The sequence below is a fragment of the Centruroides vittatus genome, unplaced genomic scaffold (genome assembly GCF_030686945.1).
Source record: "Centruroides vittatus isolate TY-2023 unplaced genomic scaffold, ASM3068694v2 scaffold_861, whole genome shotgun sequence".
NCBI classification, from domain to species: domain Eukaryota; kingdom Metazoa; phylum Arthropoda; class Arachnida; order Scorpiones; family Buthidae; genus Centruroides; species Centruroides vittatus.
Window position 1 is genome coordinate 3189273 of NW_027122718.1, and position 19873 is coordinate 3209145.

General features: G+C 30.8%; 1 protein-coding gene across 1 annotated transcript in view; it reads left to right on the forward strand.

Moving 5' to 3' along the window:
- Positions 1-8960, forward strand: part of LOC136990210 (fibronectin type III domain-containing protein 5-like) — a 32838-nt gene extending 23878 nt beyond the window's left edge. The window contains exons 2-4 of the mRNA XM_067288590.1: positions 1397-1544; positions 6818-6972; positions 7505-8960. Coding sequence (XP_067144691.1) covers positions 1397-1544; positions 6818-6972; positions 7505-7950 — 749 coding nt within the window. The 3' untranslated portion in view covers positions 7951-8960. The remainder of the gene's footprint in view (positions 1-1396; positions 1545-6817; positions 6973-7504) is intronic.
- Positions 8961-19873: the final 10913 nt, after the last annotated feature.

Genomic DNA, 19873 nt, shown 5'->3' on the forward strand with positions numbered 1-19873 from the left:
CTTAAGTTGACAATATCCCTTAATTGATAGGTTTTGAAAAATAAAACAAGAGAAAAAGATAAATAAATTTTACGTCGAAACCGTGATTCTTTTTTTTTCATAGAAGATGGATGAGTATAATCCGGTTTATGGTATCAACAACAAAAAAAATATTGACAAAGAAATCGATGGCACTTTTTCTACAGGGGAAAATTAAACCAATTCAACTAATGAAGAAGGGAAGAAGAAAAACCCGAAAGGAGCTACCATTAAGGAGAATTGTAATTGTTTAATTTGCATATTGCATTCGAGATTTTAGTTAAAAAAAAAACCTTACAAAAGAGAAAAAGAAAATTTAAAGGGTATTTAGATATGTCAACTAGGATTACGCGACTAAAATATGTCACTCGACGGCACATCCACATCTCACTTTTCTATTATTTACTAAACTAACACGACATTATTCTTGAAAATCCTTATTCTTTTTTCTCAGGTGAATAAGACGGATTTAAAATTCTTATCACGTCATATTATGGTAAACATTTGTTTTTTAAAATTAAAAAAAAAATATGGCGTCAATGACACCATTAATATGCAATATTCAGAGTAAATTAATTCATCCTAAGCGAGGAAACGTCTGTTTTTTTAAATAATTTATAAAAATTTGCATTTTTTTTTAAAGTATGAAGAAGTGATTGTAGAGTAAGATTGGCAGTATTGATGCATCGCTATGACTTATTAATGGTAGGTATCATCTGCAAAGAAGAAGAATCTTGAGCACTATATCATTCCAATACGTTGGCCATCGATCCATTTTTTTGATTTATCCAGAATAAACATGCCAGATGCACAACACGAGTGGAAATATTGTTAATTTAGTTTGAAAATAACATTATCTACACCGCCTATCCGACATGTTTAACGCCTAGAGCCCTTTGTACTCTTTTGACAAGTTGAGAAATGTCAATTCCAGCTTCTCTCCTTCGGTACAGTCCGAATTAATTAAAATCGTGTTTCGCTTAATATACTACACTTTATATATAATATATTTATAGATTAATTTATATTACATTACACTGCCGAGCTAATTCGTTTAAGTATCGAGTGTGAAGTTTAATAGATTTTGATCATCCGGATTAAGATACTGTATTTGATTTTCGCTCGCTCCCTTGTTTCGAAATAATTAATTTTTAAGAAAAATCCTTGTAAATCGATATAAAACAGCGAAAAAAATGCCCTATAATCGCTAGAGTTGGCTTAAACATCGCGACTATCTAGATCGATAATGGCAAAGTTTTCTCGAGTGCCTACGAGTATCCCAGATCTGTTTTCGATTTTATCAGTTAAATCATCGAGTATATTCGTTAAATTTCTGTTTTGTAAAATCAGTAATAAGTTATTTTATTTTAATTTTTAGCTTCGGTCGAGTCTTGTCCCGCTCCTCCGTCTAACATTACTTTGGTGCTTACTGGCTGGTCACCGCCTGCGGTTCTTGTTAGGTGGCGCTATGATTGCCCCGTCGGTCTGCAGCACTTCGTGCTCACATGCCGCGCATCAGTTGCCAGGTAAGTTCAAGTTACTTTACACTCGTCAAACCCCGATCCAAACAAAAATCCATTCGTAATTATTCCGAATCTCGCTAGACAAGGTAAGTGGATAATTAACTCTTACGTGGTTATAAGCGCGAATTTTCTAAAAAGAAAAAAAATTCGGTTATCTCTTATAAAACTTTTTAATATAATGATAAAAGGCGATTCACACTATCAATTTTCACAGTCTTCCCTTCACAAAGAGGGTTTTTATTGTTGAAATGTTGCGAGACGACAAGTCCCTGTCAAAGAGTGATGTCGGCTGTTCCAACTCGGTAACGGAGTGATAACTGCACTTAGGAATTCTCCTTTTATTCTTATCTCGATTCTCCCGAAACTTGCAAAAATAACAAACTTCTGAAAGTTTTATGTTCCATTTTCGACATACGCCAAGATTCTCGTTTAATCTAAATTATTAATTGAATCTACGTCTGTTTCATTTATTAATTAGAAGTTAGAAGAAGAAGAAATTAAAATAAAATTTGAATTTTTTTTTGTTTGTTTCTTTTTTTGTACGCCAGGGGATGTCTCTTCGAACCGATCGCCATCCGTTGGAAAAGTTTTAATTTAATTAACACCCGATACGGAAATGTAAAAGGTTATTCGTAATGGAAATAACTTGGAAAATGAATAATTAACTATGTTTAAATTTAATAAATTATCAGTTATATATAATTATAATTTAAATTTACGATAAAGAGTATAAATTTTTCTGGTATGATGGTAGTTAAAAACAAAACAAAACAAAAAATACTGTGTTTCTTATATACGGGTTAAATGTTAATTTAATGCTTAATTTTTAGAAAAAATTTGTAAAAGATCTTATTTTATATTAATTTATTTCGTTTTAAACAGAGACATTTGTTTAAATAATTCCGGAATTAATTCCGGTAGGGATTAGGCGAAAGAAAATGGATTCCGCCAGTTCAAATAAGTTTATATTTGATGCATTGCTACAATAATATTCAAATATTTAAAAATATTTCGCTACTCTTAAAGAATTTGCAGCTGGCGCACGTCTTTACTTCTTTTCATCCGCATAAACTAGAACTCGACTTTTGTTTCTAGTATAGAAGGATAAAATACTCTCTCTTTTGTCACAAAAAATATTTAAAATCCGACTCTAAAAATTCGAATCGATAAAAAAAAATGGCCGAATTTTTCACTAAATTTTTAATTTTCGATAGAAAATTGTTTAGTTTTATATTTTTCTACGTGTGCAGCATTTAATAAAGAAGTTTGCAACATTATTTTCCATCACCCCGAGGGAAATTTCTGTATTTTTTCTCTCTCTCTCTCTCTTTTTTCCCTTTTCCTTCCCCCAACCGAAGACGTGAGGGAAACTTTATTACCGAACTCCCGTAATTTTCCATAGCCGGAGAAAGAAAATTTCTCGATTACCGTTGCTAATTTGACAGTTTCGGACAAAGAAAGAAATAGAAAAATAGAAAAAAAAAAGAAAATGGCCGATACGTTTTCCACTCTCGATACTTCCTAAATTGAATTAAAATTGAAGAAACGTTAACGGGTTTCGAATTTCTGATAGAAACTAATTTCTTTTACAACGTAAGTTCGCTTCGGTGAATAATGAATGATCTTAAACGTTAGGAGCATTCATTATTCATTATGCAAATTTAAGTTTTCTCTTTTCTGCTTCGATGGCGGAGAAGTGACTGTTGGTCGACTTTAAAAAAAGGAAACTTTGCCAAAGAAAAAGAATTTCTTCTTGTAATTTTCTTATGTAAAGATAGTTTTGTTTTCATACAATTATATCCGTGGGATTTCATTCTATTTTTACTGAATTTTATTTCCATTTATTCGCTTCGAGTTTCCTTACACGAATAGGAATTCAATTAATTATCATCCCGTAAAAAATAATAAGAAGAAAAATTTCTGTGATTTATCCAATTTAAAATTAAAATAAAATTATATTAACATTTTTAAAATGAAATTTATAGATTTTATAGCGCGGCATCGGTATAAATAATAATAAGCCGATTTTCATTTCTAATTTAAACGTTATTTAAACGGTATAACGACTGTAGAAATGTATTATTTAGTTTATTTTTTTTAAAGGAAATTAAATCATAAAGTTATATTTTTTAACAGTTTTTAAAAGTTAAAAATTTACTTAGAAAATTAGAAGAGTAAAATAATAATTTACGAATTAATAAGTAAAAATTGGCCGTCTCGTTCGAGAAGAGTAAGAATTGCCGATTCATCTGGCTGCATTATCGATTATAATTTAAGAGAAAGACGGGGGGTGTCTTTTAATTAATCAACCTTTCTCCGTGCGAGCGGACAGATTGATCACTGAATAATTCCTTCCAATTAATGATTGATCCAGTTAAAACGTATTAACGAAGCACGTGTTGAATAAAAATCCTTCTGTCGTCTCGTTTATACATAATTCAAATGACATCAACGTGAAAGTTCTCCTTCATCCGTTACAGTTTCCTTGTCGTTTATCTCAACTATCGTCCCAATTTTGTTTTAAACTCGTGAAAATTTGATGGAACTTCGACGTTTTTCGTATATTTCAACAGTAAAATAAGAGCCGCCATTATTATTATTATTATATTTTTCGTTCCCCTCTTCTGTCGAAATTAATTATGTCGTGACGGAAATTGTTTTTTCCCCCCTTCTTCCTCGCGATTATTCAAATTTATTCTCGAAACGGAAGAATGAATAAAGTTACTTTCGTAAGTCGAGTGGTAAACAAATTTCAATTTATATAACTATTTTTATTCTAGCAAAAACATGTTTTTCTATCTTTTAATCATAGAAGAAGAACAAAGAACTAAATAGGTTTGATCATTAAATTTAGATACAAGCTCGGTGTATAATACAGTAATATATACAGAATCGGCTTTCTGATGCAGAAGAATCTACTCTGAATATTCTAATATTCTTTTATTAAATTCTTTACTCGAACAGTAATAATGATAGATAGGATTTTCTATCTTTTTAATTTCGAAAGATTTTTTGGTGTTTTCGCGGGGGTTAGATTTCTAGAAATAAAAAAAAATTAGTTTAAATTCTCGCCACTAGACGAAAATGTGGCGGTTCGAGAACGAGTACAGTTACGTAATATTACGCGAATTACGGTAGGAAAACACGTGCCTGGGATATAATAGTGTTTGTCTCGATCCAAGGCCAGCGTATCACCGAAATACTTGCACACACCATATTATATAACCCGTCAACGTGTAATCGCTTCAGATGGCTGGTAAATTCGACAAAGCGTTGCTCTACTAACTCGCGGTTTATGTTCTCGAAGCGCCAAACTTTCGTCTAGTGGCGAATATGTGAACTAAATTTTTGTTTTCCCGAATTCTATTCTCACGGTGTAAATAGCGTACGTAGCAAGTTTCAAACTCCATTAGAACAGCCCCCAGCAAGTCTGAGTAGGATCAGTTTAGTATTATAGCCTATAATCATCTCTGTTATATAGAGAGCTACATTAAATTTTATTGTAATTTAATTCTATGTCTAGAAACTAAAGAAATTAATAAAATTTTAAATGTTTTTCCCCACTTTAAAAAAAAACAAATAACGTCTGCATTTTTGAATGACTAATACAAGAGAATTTCATTTTCATTAATTTATATTTGAAAAATTTGCCTTTTAAAATGTATTACCTTGGCTTTTTCACGACGTAAGTACTTTTTAAAATTGTTTCTATGCTAATTTCTCCTTTAATAATAAAAATATCTTCATTTGATATTAGCATTTTCGAAGAGAAAGAAACTCGATAGTTTTTGACCTTCTTAGATTTTTATCGAAGTGCATTTATAGATGAGCTGTGTCACACATGTGCAGAAGCAGAAAGAAAAACTGAATAAGCGATGTTAACAAATGGAAAAGAAGAAAAAAATCCTTTGTAGAAATGAGATCTTGTTCTAGAAAGAAATTTTTAAAATTTGTGTATTTTATATATAAGATGAACCGTTATCAATTTATCAACATCGCCTAAGTTAACCGACGGAGAAATGTTTTGACGTAATAAACGATAGAGAAACCACACAGCAACGACAGCTTCTGAATACGAGATGACACTTCACTCCGGATATATTACGTAAAAGTACAGCTTGTTTCGAATGATCGTTGTTTTCTTTCTAACGTATAATAAGTAGGGTTCGGCAAAATCATATACTGTAAAAAAGTTATAACGGAGAAAATTCAATTACCTTCACTGTATAAAGTATCGTAACTAGCGATCGAAAACCATAATTCGCAAACGTCTAAGTGTGATTCGTTTCATTCCAAAGGGTGAAGTGGATCGTACTCGATTTCCCTGTGGGATATAATGGATCGAATGCTTTTCTGTTACGATAATCGAACTAATTAAACGCAAACACAGTACATTAAATAAGCTTAAAACCGGAAAAATTCAAGAGCACTTTTTAACTGGTGGGTGTAGAAAAAGGCCCCGTTAGTGCTGGTGAGCCAAAAATGAAAATAGTGTTGTTTATCTCATTTTGTAACTAAGTGGTCCTAGAATTCTGGTTCTTCTGGACTGGTCCCTAAACATTTAAAATTGGTTTTATTATTTTGGAAATTTCTTTCGGCCATTTAGCTTCCTGGATAACCGAGATCCCTGTTCCTTTCTAGTAATCCCTATTGTCTACCCCTGATATTTCGGTTTATTTCGAGTTTCTCCGAGTACTTTCATAACTTCTAGGACTCCAACGGAACGGTGGCACGGACAAAACACGAAAATAAAAACACTATAATCTTAGCGTGGTCCATTTACCCCAACTTACCCTAATATTCTTTATTAAATTATTAACTTTCTGGGATAAATGAAACATTTCTAAACCCCGATATTCGTATAATGAAGTACTGTTACAGTAGTTACTCAGTCGATGCATTTCTCTATGCTGTTTGCTGATGTGAATTTGCATAGGTTTACATTTAGTCAATTAATTCTATTGTAAATATTATAAATTGTGTATTATAAATTGTGATTAAAATAATAGATTTTTAAGTAACATTTCAAGGGGGGAGAAAGACAAATAGTAATTAAATAAATAAAAATTTGGGTTTATAATTTTAATGCGCTTAGATTTAAAAATAAAAGTTTATCGTAATTAAAGTAGGAAGACAATGTAGAATTTAAAAAAGAATAAGTCAATTTAAAAGGAGATAATTACGCACGTTTCTGACGTGGTGTACAGCATTAATTATTTGTATTTTTTTCTATACTTTTAGTTATTTTAAGGCTGTTATAATGCATTTCGTGCTAGATACCGCATTATCCAAGAAGTGGACCCGAATACGAGAACAGTCACCCTGGATCATCTGAGACCCGGAGTCGAGTATCAGCTTCATCTGACAGCCATTTCCACTACAGGATCAAACATCAGCAGCCCGGTAATATCGTTCGTTGCTCCAGATGTCCGTAAGTTAACAAAGAATTGTCTCTTTTTATTTTATTACTCTTATTTCTTTTGTCTCCGTTCTTAATTGAAGGAATAAATTGATTTTTGAAGAACGAACGTGTTCTCGTCTTGTACGCAGCTAATGATAACAAATTAGATGCGATAATGCGGCATCCTTTGTAATATAACTCCTGTCCACGTCGAAATTATTAGAAGTAGTTTAACAAAAAAGTGGTGAAGTAATCGATACAAAACTAACCGAAACTTTCAATTAATGGGGTTTGGGTTATGAAGTATCATCGGAATTGCACGCTCTTAATGACCATTAATTAAAATTGTATAAATTAATTCCCGTGAGGGATCGAACGAAATGATAAACAAGGAACGATTTTAATCCCGTTTTCTTTAATCAATTCTTCCATTTCTGTTTTCCCTAATCCTTTCTATGAATAACTTATCCATAAAAGCATTAATTAACAAAAGAGACGTCCTTGATTAAAACAGCAACCGTTTCATTTATTTGTGTTATTATTATTTTTCTTTCCTCCGCAGAAAACGAAAGTACGAGAGAAAAAGAATCTTACGTGGAAGTCAACAATTTTTTAGTGAGAGAAGAGGAAGTTGTTATTGTTGTAATTGTGTTGATAGTGTGGGTAGCGGTCATCATTCTGTTCTTCAATAAATGGGGTAAAATAAGGATGTTAGAACCGTATCAGCCGGCGTACAGGAGCCAGACTCTCAGTGCAGTTTTGCAAAAACAGCAGAGGGTGCCCGATTTGAATCCTCCAGAAAAAACTCTGCAGAGATTCACGTCCTTTCCTACGTACAGTAATCACAGGTTTCGGCCTCGTCAAAATTCAGTGTTTGTTACGAGTCCATCCAATAGCAACCCCATCATGCACCAGATTGGGATGCCCAGGAAGGTGAAAAGTGCCGAAGATATTCAATCGCTAGTGGTACAAATCAACTGCAACGACATTCAGTCGACTGCGCTTTGAGTGATTCCATCCATTAAGAGTTAAGTCTGAGTTACATTAACGCCTCGCATTCTGCTATTTATAACAATAAAAAGAAAAAAAGATTCGATAAAGTAACAAAGGAGAAGAATAAGCGGCGGTTATTGATGCAATCAGGAAGCAAGACTATTAAAAATTCTTCTTTAATTTTCCAATTATTCCAATCATTTATTCCATTAATTCATACCTTTTTGTACTTCCCTAGAATATTAATAATTGAAATGATGTGCCGTGCAATGATTTCCTAAATTTCCAATATCCTAAACTGTGTATTTTGCATTCCACGGATATCAGATTTGACATTTCACTAGATACAATGAAATGACAGAATTTCATCAGGAGGTGTCAAAATGTCAAACTTATCGAGTGTTTTTCCTATTATTTTCTAAATAAGAATACTGTTTTTTTTTTATTATTATTATTAGTTTCCGTGTGGCTCTGATTTTTTCCCTATTTTATTCGTATCTGTTGTGAATTTAGGGAATTTTGTTTACATCCTTAAGTTGGCAAGGCCTTACATGGATCAAAATTTCTGGAGATGTTCTAGTCTAGGGCCGAGAAGAACAAAAGTGTACGAGCAAACCAAACCTATTGTGCCATTATCTCCCATTGGTCATCTTCGAAGTTGTGTGCGGATTTTAAGAAATGAAGGTCCTCTGCCCATACAAAAATCCAAAGATATCGAAGAAGCAATAGCAGCTTTCTTTAATATTGCCTCACGTGTACAGAATCAGCTAAACAATAAATAAATCGGAAGATATTCTTCCATATTTTGCAGATTTCTTAGATATTTTGCTGAAAACCGGTCCACTTTTGCAGTTGCCTATATTTGTAGTTTTGCATTTTTATTCTACGTTGAAATATATTACAAAAAAAAAATTTTATAATAGTGTACAAAATGTTGAATTTTAGCTAACGAACATCAATAGAAGGTAGCGCCTGAACATATTTAAGCATAATAAACTTTTCAAAAGAGGAAAAACTGAACTAAGAATTGGGAAATTGGAAGTAAAATTACAATGTATATAAATTTAAATTATAAATGTAAGTTATACAGTATAATATATATATATATGCCTAAATCTTGGCATTACGAGAGATGGTATTTTTTAAAATAAAAATGCATCTTGTATATTATATAGTTTAGATTATAATTAATCATATCAAAATTTAATGAATAATTAGAAGAAATTCGACCGAATAACAAGGATTTAAGTGCCTGATAGTAATAGCTGCAATTCATCTTGGGCTGTCCGTAAATGATGTCACACCGGAAGGGAAGGAGGGGGGGTCGTGACGCGAGACGAAGTTGGAAAGGGGGGTTGAGCTTCGGTGGACATCCGAAGAGGGGAGATTATGGAAACTGGGAGTAAAAATTTCAAGAAACGGCTTCTTATATACAGAGGGGTGCAAAAGTAGGCATACAGGTGTTGTTATGAAGAAAAATATTTATTTTATGCATAAATTAAATCATAAATAAGAAATACAAAATAATAATAATGATGGTGAATATTAAAGGTCTTCATTTCTCAGACACACACAACTGTATACTTACTTCTCACCGTCCTGTGTATAATTAGAATTTTTTTTTTTTTTTATCGCTTAAGCTTCTATAATTTCTACAAAACTGAATAATTGCTCTATAAAATCATTTTTTTACTTAATTATATTTATTTTCAGAAATTTAATAAGAATTAAACTTTAGAATCATTGTAATTTTTTCGTTAAAACTCAAAGTTTGATAAAATATTCATTTTTAAAACGGGTGAGTTTATTCGAAAGAACGTAACAGATTGAATGCGTGCACTTAATTACTCCAATGGACTTCTATGCATTTCGCATTCTAAATATTCAATTTATATAGCTCATAATAAACTATTTATATCTTTAAAACCGTAATTATGTTATAGACGAGTTTCTTTTCGATGAAAAATATATATATTATGCAAAATAACAGTCTAAATATTAAAAAAAATCATTCTATATTGTATAAATAATTATAACAGACGTTTCACGGATCTCTTAATATATAAAACTATTTTAAAATATATTATGTACAGTACATAAAAATTTAGATACAGTAAAACCTGGCTAAAACGGAACCTGTATAAAACGGAAACTTGCCTAAACGGGAAGAAATTCTATGGAATTTTTTTCGGAAAACCTGCCAAACCGGAAAAGACATTCGGTACCGTGAGATTCCGGCTTACACAGATTTTACTGTAAAATATAATAATTAAAATAACGGCTTATTATTTTAAATCTTCCATCAATTCGGCGTGTAATTTATTTATTTAATAACGATGGTAATTTAATTTTTAAACATTTTTTTATAAAGAGAGAATTGTAAATAAAATTTTGGCAATATTTAAATTGGTCAATTAATGTTGCTGTTTGTATTAATTATAGTCTAGTTTTGCTACTGAAATTGGGTTGTAGATGCTCTGATGGTTTTCCAATAAATAAATAAGCCTCTTCCGTAAGGTGGTCTCTCTTTCTTTTTTTATTTCCATCCAAATAATGCGGATGCGGTACATTTTGACAAGAAAAACACTTCAACCTTATCAGATACAACAGGAAACAAACTCGCATCGTCTATATTTAGTAACAATTCGTTTAAAATGACGTCAAAAGTGATAAAAGATTTCAAATAATTATAAATATATGTCATTTCTAAATTACACTTTTAAAATTCTTGTTTGTAATTCTAGAAAAATGGGTCGAAACGATAGGTTTTTTTTGGCTATAGAAAGTGGTATCAATGTATAAATAGCTTAATGTTAAAAACGAAATTCTGTTTCTGGACACTACCGTAACCAGGACCTGGTGGGGGTTACGGTTTATACACACGAGTAAGAAAGCAGAGGGGGGCTAGGGGTTCGGGTTCCCTTAATTTGTAAATAAAAAAATCAAGCGCAGTTATACACAAGGTGAACACGGCTTTGCACGTTCTAATTCGCAACCCTCCAATATCTAGTTACGCTACTGTTTTTTTTGGATTATGAAAGCAAATTTCTCTCACCTCGAATTGAAATTAATAAATTGGATAATTTCTCGTCTAATATGGTACTGTGTGTGTGTGTGTGTGTGTGTGTGTGTGTTAAGCAATTAAATAAACGATATGCTTGAATGGCTACGAAAATAAAAATAAAAAATATATTTCAAAATTAGATCGAGGTCCAACCTATTTATAATTTTTAGAACTTTCAATTTAGAGTTTATATGGGTTGAATTTTACTCTAAAAAGTGCGATATTTATCTCGTTATTCGTAATTGATTCAATTACTCATCCATTAAACTGCATTTTAAACACTTGTAAATTAAGTTTTAACTGCTGATTGATTCAATTATTGGCCTGCAATTTGAAAATTGCAGGCCAATAATTGAACCTGCAATTTGAAAATTGACGGACGGGCTGCAATTTTCAAATTGCAGCCCGTCCGTCACTCCGTCCTTCGTTAATCTTCGTGTATCTACTAATCTTTGTTCAAAGATTAGTACATAATACACGTCGAAAAATGCAAAAAAAAAATTTTGGAGGGTTTTTTTCCTGTATGTATGGGAAGTTTAGTGTATCTGGGGGTACGATTTTGGGTTAATGTTACCCTAGGTGTATACAAAATGGCGACTCGTCTCCGATTTCAGCAATTAGAAGACAGGAAACAGTGGGGCCGCGCGTTCTAACCTAACCTAACCTATTCTAATAAATTACCATAATTATTAGCAATCGAATTATTAGAATAGGTTAGGTTAGGTTAGAACGCGCGTTCCCACTGTTTCCTGTCTTCTAATTGCTGAAATCGGAGACGAGCCGCCATTTTGTATTCCTAGGGTAACATTAACCCGATTTTGTTCACCCCTTTAAAGTTTAATAACTCCTGTTCCTTTTGTCGAACATTTCTGAAATTTTGCGAGGAAGTTCGTGTATTAGAGGCATTGATAATATTAAATTTTGGCGGTTAAAGGTCGAGGGGGTCGGACGTAATGAAGATTTTTATTAGCCTTTACAATTTTTATAATACTCATCTCTACCCTCAAAATTACGCTTTTAGTCTTATTATGATAATTAAAAATATATAAAGTTTTTAAAATAATCATAACAGATGACGCAACCGCAGTGTTAATTGTTTTTTTGCCGGGAAAGTTACGCAACTCGTTGCTGGATTTTGTTTGGGGGGGTACATGAAAATTAAAATCATCTCTTTCCTACTAAACTGTTAAAAATGCAAATTAATTTTTACGTTATAATTATTTAAGTAGTGATGTAGAAGTTATAAAATTTTATTAATATTATATAATAATAATTTTAAAGATTTTAAAAGTTATATATTCATTTGAAACTACGAAATTGCATAATAGAATTTCCTATAAATAAAAGTATTCTTATCTAGGTACATTAAAGTATGAAGACAGATGTTTTTGTTGTAGATCAATATTAAGTTATTTATTCAACAATAACACTAATTTTTATGTAGCTCCATTATGAGATATTATCTTAAAAAAATAATTTAAAAAATAAAATTCACTTGCAAGCTTATCTACAAATGAATAAATTAACAAAAATCAATTATATTAAAAATCCAGCCACGAGTTGCCTAACTTTTCCGGCGAAAAATATTTATGTTTAAGAAACACTATAACAAAAATTAACAAATATTAGGAATGGGGTGATATTTTTTTTTTTTTTAAATTTCGAAATAAATATATTTATTTTTCGGTAAACTAAAAATTTGTGCGAGTAAAAACGTTCATAACTTGGGATATGGCCCCCAATCTCTTAATATCTCCCGAACCAACGGTCCGATTTTCCAGAAAATTTCTAGAAAAATTTTCCCCTAAAACACAAATCTCCCTGCAAAATTTCAGAAATTTTCGACTGAAGGTACAGGATTTATTAAAATTCAAAATGGGGGAATACAATCTTGTCTCCCTCACGCACGCACTAACGTTCATACATACAAAAAAAAACAACCCTAAATTTTTTCAATGATAATTTTATTGCGATAGATAATGATAAATAACGATCAATACAACTGATTGATTTAATATTTGCAATTGTACTGTACAATATTTTATAGATTAATAATAAATCTCTTAATAACAATATTGTTTGCATTTGTTTTCATTAGGCACGTGCACCATTTAAGTTATTGACTTATGAAAATATACTTAGCCTATATCAAGGACAAACATTATGAAAAGATATGTCACATATACATGATGTATTACGTATTTTACGAAAGATTTACATTAAGGAAAATCGTTAAAATTTGCAAATGAATTGAAATCTTTTCCGTTTACAGCTCGTATCCATTATTCAATTTTAGAGAAAATACTTTTTCCTGCCATCTCTTTTCGGATAATTTAGTAACTGATGATAATTAAGAGCGAAATAAAGATGAAATTTCTTCTTAAAATGTCTGAATAGATCTTCAATATTCAAATCCTCTTTTCACTGTCTTAATGGTGTACCCGAGTGTATATATTCCCTTCACCTTCCCTAAATATTCCTTGAAATATCCCTAAAGCCCTATCTGCTTTGACTGTCTTTTTCATTAAGAAATTAAAATTTTTTATAAACTTCGAAGAATAAGAGAGAATTCAAATTTCATTAAAGTATGAGAGATAAGTAGGAAATGTTATTTTTCTTTAATTTTTATTATCAGAGTGTTCTTAAAAGTAAGGATTAATTATTTATATATTTTTTTTTATTTTTTATTGAATTTAATTTTGTATTATTTCTAGTGAAAAATGTGAATGGTCGCTTGAAAGAAGTCTTTGTGTTTGAATTAATTATCTTCTAATAAAAATTTGATCAAGTTTTTTTCTATATTTAAAAAACAATGCAAGCTTATTTATTAGTTATTAAGAATAATAATTGGTGATGTAAGAAATAATAAAGTAAAACAAAAAGTGTTCGTAATTTGCAAGATAATTAGGGAAATTATTCATATTTTTCCATTAAAAAAATAATTTTTTAATGTTATTACATCACTAATTATTATTCTAAATAATTAACAGCTAAGCTTACATTATTTTAATTTTTAAAAATCAGTGAAAAAATACTTAACATTTTATAAAATGTAATAAAATACTTTACAGATGGATAATGGCGTAACTGTTCAGTTACCGCCATTATCCCTCTGTGTTTCTTTTATACCATAATCCCTCTGTGTTTCTTTTATACCATAATCCCTCTGTGTTTCTTTTATACCATAATCCCTCTGTGTTTCTTTTATACCATTATCCCTCTGTGTTTCTTTTATACCATCATCCATCTGTGTTTCTTTTATACCATCATCCATCTGTGTTTCTTTTATACCATAATTCCTCTGTGTTTCTTTTATACCATAATCCCTCTGTGTTTCTTTTATACCATTATCCCTCTGTGTTTCTTTTATACCATAATCCCTCTGTGTTTCTTTTATACCATAATTCCTCTGTGTTTCTTTTATACCATAATCCCTCTGTGTTTCTTTTATACCATTATCCCTCTGTGTTTCTTTTATACCATCATCCATCTGTGTTTCTTTTATACCATCATCCATCTGTGTTTCTTTTATACCATAATCCATCTGTGTTTCTTAGATGGAGCAGTTATACCATTATCTATCTGTATTTTATAGATAGAGCAGTTACATCGTTACCCATATGAAACCTGCATCATCACTGTTTCCATTTCATTTCATAATATCTAGAGATGAAAAAAAAAAATTAAATAGTAAAATTTTTGTTTTATGCTGCTATAATATCACTTTAACAATTTATAATAAATTGTATCATCACGGCATAGAGTTCAGTTAATTTGATACTTCTCTAACTTCCATCTAAAACTTAATTGAACTGTCAAATTCACCACATTAATTATTCATATAATTTAATTTTAAAAGTTATATTTATCCATCAGACTTATATATCAAATTAATTTTCACTCTGAATTATTATTGAAATTAACTATATAAATTAATTTTTACACAAAATAATAATAATAATAATAATAATAATAATTTTAAAATATAATTATTTATTTTCTTGTCAGAAAGCTTCCTACAACTTTTCTTCAAAGTACCTTATTTTAATTAATTTTAGCTGATTGTATAATCATAAATAACAGCTTAATTGTTGACAAAAGTACAGATTTCTCATTAAAATTTATTTCGTTATCAAGTACATGTAAATAAATTATTATGAAAGATTTTTTTTCATAATTAGAGTACGATGAATAACCGGAAAACCTTACAGCTGATCAATAGAAGATATATATATATATACACGTGTACACTTACGATGCGGAAGATTTGCTGTCTTCCGCATCATAAAGTGGCTATCCAGTTCGAAAAACTCAGATGTGGATAAAAGAAAACACTTAAGAATGATAAAATATAGACTATATGTTATATATTTTTTTCTTTTTTAGGAATTTATCTGAATCGTTAATAGCGAGAATGATAAACAGACTACTCTAATGGGAGACAGAATACAATTTTAATAACTATAACAAATTGATTCAGAAAGTCTTAACAGTTTACATTGGAAATACAATATTAAACAAATTGGAAATAAGATAAGGATCCCCATTATGGCTCACTAAGTCTGGAATATTATTCTAGCAAACTTCAATTTTTTTCATCATTTCTTCATCATTTTAGTCATTTCTTGGGAAAAATCCAGCAACGAGTTGCTTAACTTTCCGGGCAACGTTTAAAACTGCTCCCGTTTGTTATGATATTTTATTTATTATGTAATGGCAAGTAGCTTAATTTTCAGGGTAAGAATGAGTTTTATAAAAATAAAAAATAAAATTGTAAATGCTAATAACGAGTAAAATCGTTATTTATTCCGACTCTACTGGAGATACACACGACCCCCATTATCTCCCCACCCCCTCGACCTTTAACTATCAAAATTTAACAGCATCAATCTTCTTAATAAACAAACCGGCCTGCAAAATTTTAGAAATTTTCAACAAAAAGCACAGGAATTATTAAGCTTGAAAGAGGGTAAACAAAATCGTGCTCCTCACACACACTAACATCCATACATACAGAAAAACATCCAATGTTTTTTGCATTTCTCGACGTTTCGAGGTCCCCTGAGTCCAAAAATGTAAAATTCTTAGAAAGGCATTTTTCACTTATCGCCATACTTCCCCTCTGTTATATATAACAGAGCCGGAAAGTTAGTCGAAATAATAGTCCAAGCCTATAATGAGGTTCTATACCTTATATAAATATTAATCAAGAAAACACAATATGTAATTAATTACTTCATAAACTATTCAAGACTAGACATTATTTTGAAATTTGTAATAAATATTGTATAATTATTTCACCAAAATATTTTACAGTTTTCTGCTTTATACTCGTTTTATCACGATGAAACTGATACTGGTGAAGACTGACGTGGCCTCACAGGATTTCAAATCATAATTTTATACAGTTGACGAGAAGATTAATCATTTAAAAAAGAATTTAGCATTGTTATGGTAAATGTTAAAAATCAGTTTAATAGAATTGTCATTGATATGATTTGCTTAGGAATTCAATTTATAAAAATAGCATCTACTGTCAAACCACGTGGAATGGTTTAAAAAAGATGGATAATACGTTACAAGTAGCTTTGTCTTGTGAAATGAATCACAGAAATATTGACAATATAATATTAGAAAAGGCATTAATCATACGAAATAAAACCCACCTAAAATCGTTTGAATTTAAATGCTTTAGATCCAGAAAGACACAAATGTTTTGAGAAATTTATCTGCCATTGTTTATAGATGTAATAATTTACCTGGTTAAAGTTTACCTAGGGAACCCCAATGGCCGCGCTTCCGGTAATCTCGACGGCAGGTGATGTTAGAAATTCGGTGTAGGTGGCGCAATTTTTAAATAACCTTATCGTATGCAAATTTTTTGTTTTTCGTGACGGCTCGACTGCTGCGAGTGGTTTTTTTTTTACCAGTTAAACAATTTTGAAGAGAAAATGCTACTTTCTGCTATTTTTAATAGTAAATAGGTAAGTTTTTATTCCGTCTACTTTTCGTGATGCAACGTGCAGCAAATTTAATAATTCTATCGTATTCGTAATTGTTGTAAGAAGTTTTTTTTTTTTTTTTGGTGACAAAATGGAAACTGCATACATTAATTCTGAAAATTTTTGGATTAATTGCACCTCCGGTCGTTTCTTTAGATTAATGTACTCTGGTTTCGATGATTTGGCAATAGATAAGAAAATACCTAGTGTTGTGAAATTTGCAATATTCTCGAATTTGCAACATGTAGAAGAGGTATGCGACAAATGTGGGAAACGTCGTAAATTAATGTATAGAGCAGATAAAAACTCTGTATCGATGCGATGTAATGTTTGCAAGACGAATTATTCAGCTTTCCAAGGAACCTTTAAAGGGAAATGTGGTCGTTTGTCGTGGGAGAGTATTTTGTCATTTATCTGGCACCTACTGTGTTTAGAGTGTTCTCTAACTGTTGCTGCTGGAGCTTCGGGAATCTCCAAAAAAACACCAGTCGACTGGGCAAACTTTTTATGTTTTGTTATGATGGTTTCCATTAATAACCTATGTACTTTTAAGATTGGCGGGATAAATGAAGTTGTGGAAATAGACGAAACAGCAATTGCAAAGAGAAAATACGAGAAAGGTAGAAAATTGAAGGGGACGAGGTGGGTTGTAGGAGGTGTGCGCAGAGAAGGGTCCGGAATCGAGCCGAAATGAAAAGAACCGGAGTCCGTTCCAGCTGCTACACAAAGCGACGAGTGTAAGAAGGGGAAAAAAAGTAAGGCACATTCGTGTGGTAAAACTAAAAAACGTGTAAAAATATCAAGTAAAAAGAGAAACATCAGCGATAGGGATCGCAAATCAAGGAAAAGCGAGAAGAAACGGAAAGGAAATGTATGACAGAGCGTCAAACACGTGAGTAACAGTTTGTTTTATATTTCATAGCTAGTTGAACTTGCAAAATAATCTTAAAACATTTATTTTTTACTAATGTAATTATTATTTTTTCAAAAAATTATACATACTAACTAATTTGCATAATTTTTTGAACGTAGTACGCGTGCGTAGTACAGCAAACAAAATGGCGACCGGAAGTGCGGCCATTGGGGTTCCCTAGGTAAACTTTAACCATTTACCTATTTGCCAAATATTTGAATGAAAAAAACCATAAATCTCTGCCCTCTTTTCTACAGTATTATGAAATTCTTACAATAATACACACTCCTAGCACTTAAAAATCTTCTTGCTTGTTCACTTAAGCAAACATCTCACTCGTCATCTTAAGGTTATCGGCATCCACAGAATACAAAATGGCGAGTGAATAAAACTATCAAACTCTTCCATATTTATTGTGTGTTCATCTAATGCTTCCGGCGATTGCTTCATTCATATTTTTTAAAAAGAAAACATCAATAGTGTATAACGAATGTAAGCAGTATATTGCTGATATATAACTTATTACTTGCATTCATTAATATAAGCGTTATTTACTAGGTGTATAGCTGATACTTCAATACACAGGTAAAACTGATAAGGAATAAAATATCTGTATATTTGTTTTAATTAAAACTTTGATGTTAATATACACTTCCTATAGAATCTCTCCATCTCACGACCAAATCTCAAAGCTAATATGAAGTGTATACAATGACAGTAATACCGTAAACATTTAATTTATGTATAATTATATACTATATAATTTAAGCTTAAATTATATCGTGTTAATCCAAATATATATTATTAACTTCATACTACAAACTACGTTTAAATTTGATCTGCAAATTATATAATTCAGCCTGGTTTTATTTATCTGTGCATATAATTTATGCACTATCAATTATAATTTTAATGTAATTCTCATTAAAAAAAAATAATTCTGATGGAGTTAAAATGTAGAATTAAAAAGCGCGGAATTCAAAGTAAAATGGCGAATCATCGGATAATTATATTTACAAATGATAAATTTTACTATAAAACATTTTCTATTCACTCAGCATCATAAATTTAGTGCTGCTAAGTGAATGGAATAAATTACATAAAAACTTAAATGTGCGAGTTATGGCCAATTTAATCGATAATCAAGTGATATCAGCAAGAGAAACCAAAGGAGAACACTTTTTAATCATATTTTTTAAATTTAATTAATTTAAAATATATGCTCTCCACCTCAAATTAGTGGTGGCTTGCCCCTGTACATCATACTTTTCCTTTAGCAGTAGAGTCGTGCCGGTCTAACACCTTTCAGGGGAAAACTTTTTAATTGAAATAACGTGACTTTCAGTTTGAATCGAAGTTCATGTATATGTTGCAGAGAACTGCAACATAAAGTCACACTTCTCTGCAATGTAACACTGAATGACAATGAACTTTTCATTGTCATTCAGTGTTACATTCGCCTTTTAAATTTACTACTGATAAGAAATTTCGCGATCAGAATTGTTAATATTCATTTCTTAATTCAAGATTCAGATTCAAGACGAAACAGAACAAAGGATATTATTGGAATTTCGCAAAGATTTGATATTTATCATTAAGTATTAGAAGATTTATCTGTAAAAGTCTCTACTAATCTGTAATGAATATTTTGAAAGTATTTAATTAGAAAATTTTCTATTTATTTATTTCGTTTAATATGATTAAAGGACGTGATGACGAAAAATGAGAACGAAGAAATAAAAAAAAATAAACAAACTTTCACTTATAAAAAGTGTAACGTACATATTTAAATTTATTATTATTATTTTATATTATGTCAAAGAGGATTTCGTCACTAGAATGGCAAGTTATATCAGAAACTGGAGGGAAATATTGATCGATAGCTACAGACTCGGTAGAATCTCCAGTCAAGTATATGTAGAAACTATTTTCAAAATACAAAGTGAAACAATACTGTTC